Source organism: Cucurbita moschata, unplaced genomic scaffold, assembly GCF_002738365.1.
Source record: "Cucurbita moschata cultivar Rifu unplaced genomic scaffold, Cmos_1.0 Cmo_Scf00058, whole genome shotgun sequence".
Taxonomy (NCBI): Eukaryota; Viridiplantae; Streptophyta; class Magnoliopsida; order Cucurbitales; family Cucurbitaceae; genus Cucurbita; species Cucurbita moschata.
The window spans coordinates 1,212,483-1,216,571 of record NW_019268574.1 but is presented as its reverse complement, the minus strand read 5'-3'; the positions used below and the strand labels follow the sequence as shown (position 1 = coordinate 1,216,571).

Below are 4,089 nucleotides of genomic sequence, written 5' to 3'. Positions count from 1 at the left end.
CCTCAACTCCCCCTTGCTTTGTTGTCCCGAAACCTTTCTTCTCTTTGTTCTTGTATAGGACATTTTCATCAAAGTCGCGTCACAATGTCTCAGAACTTTTCTATTCTTGTCATCCCAAAACATGTACTCGAACATGTCAAAATCATAGTCTATGAAGTAGCACTTCATAGCTTCAACATCAAGCTTGTCACTCTTCTTTGGATCAACATGAACATACGTAATGCAGCCAAAAGTTCTAAAGTGAGAATACTTGAGTTCTTTTCCTGACCATGCTCTTCTGGCAACTTGAGCTCCAAGAGTATTGACGGCCCTCTATTGATCAAGTAGACTGTTGTATTTACAGCATCGACCCAAAATGTTTTTGGCAATCCAGAATGAATCCTCATACTCCTTACCCACTTATTCAATGTTTTGTTCATTCTTTCAACAACACCATTTTGTCTTGTTTTATCGAGAATTGTCATCGTTAATTAAATTTTTTCAACTGCACAAAATGTTTTGATTTCTGATTTGTCGTACTCTCCTCCATTGTTAGACCTCAAACATTTGATCTTCAAGCCGATCTGATTTTCAATTTCAGTTTTCCACTTCTTGAAGGTGGCAAACATATCTGACTTGTGTTTCAAGAAATAAATTCATACTTTCCTGCTGAAATCATCAATGAAGATGACATAGAACTTTAATCCACTCAGTGATGAAACTGGAGATGATCCACAAACATCTGTATGGATCATTTCTAACCTCACTTTCTTCATTTCTCTGGCACTCTTTGTGAAGGTAACTCGTTACAGTTTGCCTATAATGCAACTCTCACAAGGTCACATATCAATAGATTTCAAACCTTCTAAAACTTATTTCGCAGCCAACATCTTCATTCCTTTGACATTTATATGTTCAAGTCTATTGTGTCATAGACTTGAATTTGAAGCACCATCAACAATAACAATCATGTTTATACACCCTATAAGGTTCCAGATTTTGTGCCACATGCTACCACCATAGCACCCTTCACAATCTTCCATGAACTCTTTCCAAACTCTGTTACATAACCTGTGCAATCCGACTGATCAATAGAGATCAGATTCTTCTTGAGACCAGGAATGTATCTGACATCATTTAAAGTCCACTGATTTCCTGTTGGAGTTTTTATGCAGACATCCCCTTTCCTTCGATCTCCAAATCATTGTTGTCGGCAAGATACGCTTTCTCAAAGTTTCCATAGTTGAAATTCGAAACAGCTCTCTATTTGAAGACGAATGAAATATTTGGAGACGAATAAAAAGATGCACTTGAGTCCAAAATCTAGGATTTAATTGGACTGTCCACGCTGAGGATTAGAGCATCCCCAATATCTTCTACTGAATTTATAGAATCATTATCATCCTCCGATTTGTGATTTTGTTTCCTCTTTGATCTTGTACAATCTGCTCGAAAATGACCATTTTCTCCACAACTCCAACACGTTACGTTTGGTTTATCTGGAAAGTTTGTACGATTCTTTGATTTTGATTCCTCTTTGGTCTTATACAATCTGCCAGAAAGTGACCATTTTCTTCGCAACTCCAATACGTTATGTTTAGTCTGTTTAGAAAATTTTCACAGTTCTTTGATTTTGATCGACTTTTGTTTGGGCTCTTTGAACTACTTCTTCCACTTTGGTCAACATGGAGAATACTACCAGATGAATCTCTGGTTTCTCACTTGCGAATACTTTCAATGAGAACTACATCTCTGATTTCATCGAACTTCACTTTCTCAAATCCTCGGGAACTGCTGATCATGGCAACAACAGTATCCCACGACTCGGATAAAGATGACATCAAAATCAATGTTTTAATTTGATCTTCAAAATTAATTTTCACTGAACTTAGTTGACTTACAATCATACTGAATTCATATATATGATGAGCAACAAATCCACCTTCACACATTTGTAGATTGAACAATCTTCGCATCAAATACACCTTGTTCATAGTCGACGACTTTTCGTACATATTCGACAATGTCTTCAACAGATCTAACATTGTCTTCTCCTTAATGATGTTGAACGCCCTATTTTTAGATAGCATCAACTAGATCAACCCTAAGGCCTGGCAATCCTTGACCTTCCACTACTCCATGGTCATAGTATCTAGCTTCACCCTCGACAGGTGTTCGTGAAGATCTTTCTAGTACAGATAATCTACAATCTACATCTTCCAGAAACCGAAATTGAATCCATCAGAACTTCTCAATTTAAATCTTTGAACTTTCCATCTTCACAAATCATGGTGAATTTCACCTAGCTTTGATACCAGTGTTAGGATTGCACAATAACGCACACACTCGATCTAGATGAACACAAACAACAGGAGAAATATTGGCTAAAAGCTTATATTGATGCCTTCAGGTATATACAACAAGAGAGAATAGTAAAAAGTACATCTTCAAAACACTTCCTAAGGGGTATATATACAGTTTAGTTTATCGTATATAGCTTTAACCGATATAATTATCTATTAAACATACCAGCTTTTTAATCAATTGTTTACCATGTATAACAATTGATTAAACTATAAATAATCAGCACACTCTATAATCTCTTTGTCCTCCGTCTAAACGAGGAATCCCCTCTCTGAGATAGGTCCTACCAGTGGACATCCATTTATATTGTTATAAGTGATCTCACAAATGTTTTTTAATTTCTAATTTGTATACATTAGTGGTGGAGTATTTTTTTTTTTTTTTTTAATCTTATTTTAACAAAAATTTCTAAGGTTCAAATTGTTGAAATAAAATAAAAAAAATTAAATTCCGGATAAGGTAGGAGTCGATGAAATCAATTCCAAGTGGCATTAGAACAGATTTATGGGCAAAAGGATAATTGATAATATAGCCCTAAAAATAGGGGAAACCAAATAGTGAGGATCTTGGGTGTTGCGATGGCTTCCGCAATGAACGGTTTCTCATTACTAAATTTAAAACCGCCCACTTCCCTCAGTAAACCCAGAAACCTATCTTTGAACTTCGCGAAAACGGCACCATCACTTCAGATTCGAGCCGATTCCATGGCGACTGAGAGGCTGGGCATCAAGGTTGAGAAGAATCCGCCTGAATCTAAGCTTACTGAACTCGGCGTTCGTCAATGGCCCAAGTATTTTGATTTCTATATCTCTTTTCTTGATTGTTTTCTTCTTTTAATTGCTGCAATATCATTGTTTCGGCCGCCTAATGTTTACTGGTTGTTGATGTTGATGGTCCGAGTGGCTGTTCTTTTTATGATCTAGCCTTGATATTAGCGATGTTAGGAGTTTTGGAATTGGGTTTCAATCTGTTTTGAGAGTTTATCAATGTTTATAAATAGATGGATGATTGGATGCTTAAGGTGTTGTTATTTTGATATTTGATCGCTTGAAGTTTCTGGGTTGGACGTTGTGCATATTGTCATTTCTTGTTTGGTTGTTAGGCAGGTAGCTAAGACTAAGAAGAACGATTAGGAATTATGGAGGGTGATATGATATTGTCTACTTTGAACATAAGCTTTACTTTTGGTTTTTACAAAAGGTCTCGGAGATGTATTCCTTACTTATAAATCCGTGATCATTTCTTTGATTAGCCAATGTGGGACTCCCGCCCCTTGAACAAAGTACATCATAGAGCCTCCCTAAGGCCTATGGAGCTCTCGAACAGCCTCTCCTTAATCGAGGCTTGACTCTTAAAGAGTACTCGAACAAAGTACATCTTTGTTTGACACTTGAGTCATTTTTTACTACACCTTTGAGGCTCACAAATTCTTTGTTCGACGTTTGAGAATTCAGTTCTCATGGTTAAGTTAAGGGCATGGCTTTGCTTTTGGTTTTACCGAAAGGTCTCATACCAATAGAGATGTATTCCTTTATTAATTTATGGTCATCTTCTTAATTAGCCGATGTGGGACTCCCTCCCAACAATCCTCCCCAACAATCCTCCCCTCGAACAAAGTACACTACATAGCCTCCCCGAGGCCTATAGAGTCCTCGAACAGTCTCCCTTTAATCAAGGCTTGACTCTTTTTTTTTTTTTTTTTTTTTTTTTTTTTTTTTTTTTTTTTTTTTTTTTTTTTTTTTTTTT

At 36.5% G+C, this 4,089-nt stretch overlaps 1 protein-coding gene across 1 annotated transcript in view; it reads left to right on the top strand.

Moving 5' to 3' along the window:
- The first annotated feature begins 2,846 nt into the window (after positions 1-2,846).
- The window catches only part of LOC111436648, a 2,976-nt gene continuing 1,733 nt past the window's right edge, over positions 2,847-4,089 (top strand). Inside the window, exon 1 of the mRNA XM_023074363.1 lies at positions 2,847-3,133. Within this exon, the coding sequence (XP_022930131.1) occupies positions 2,922-3,133 (212 nt within the window). The 5' untranslated portion in view covers positions 2,847-2,921. The remainder of the gene's footprint in view (positions 3,134-4,089) is intronic.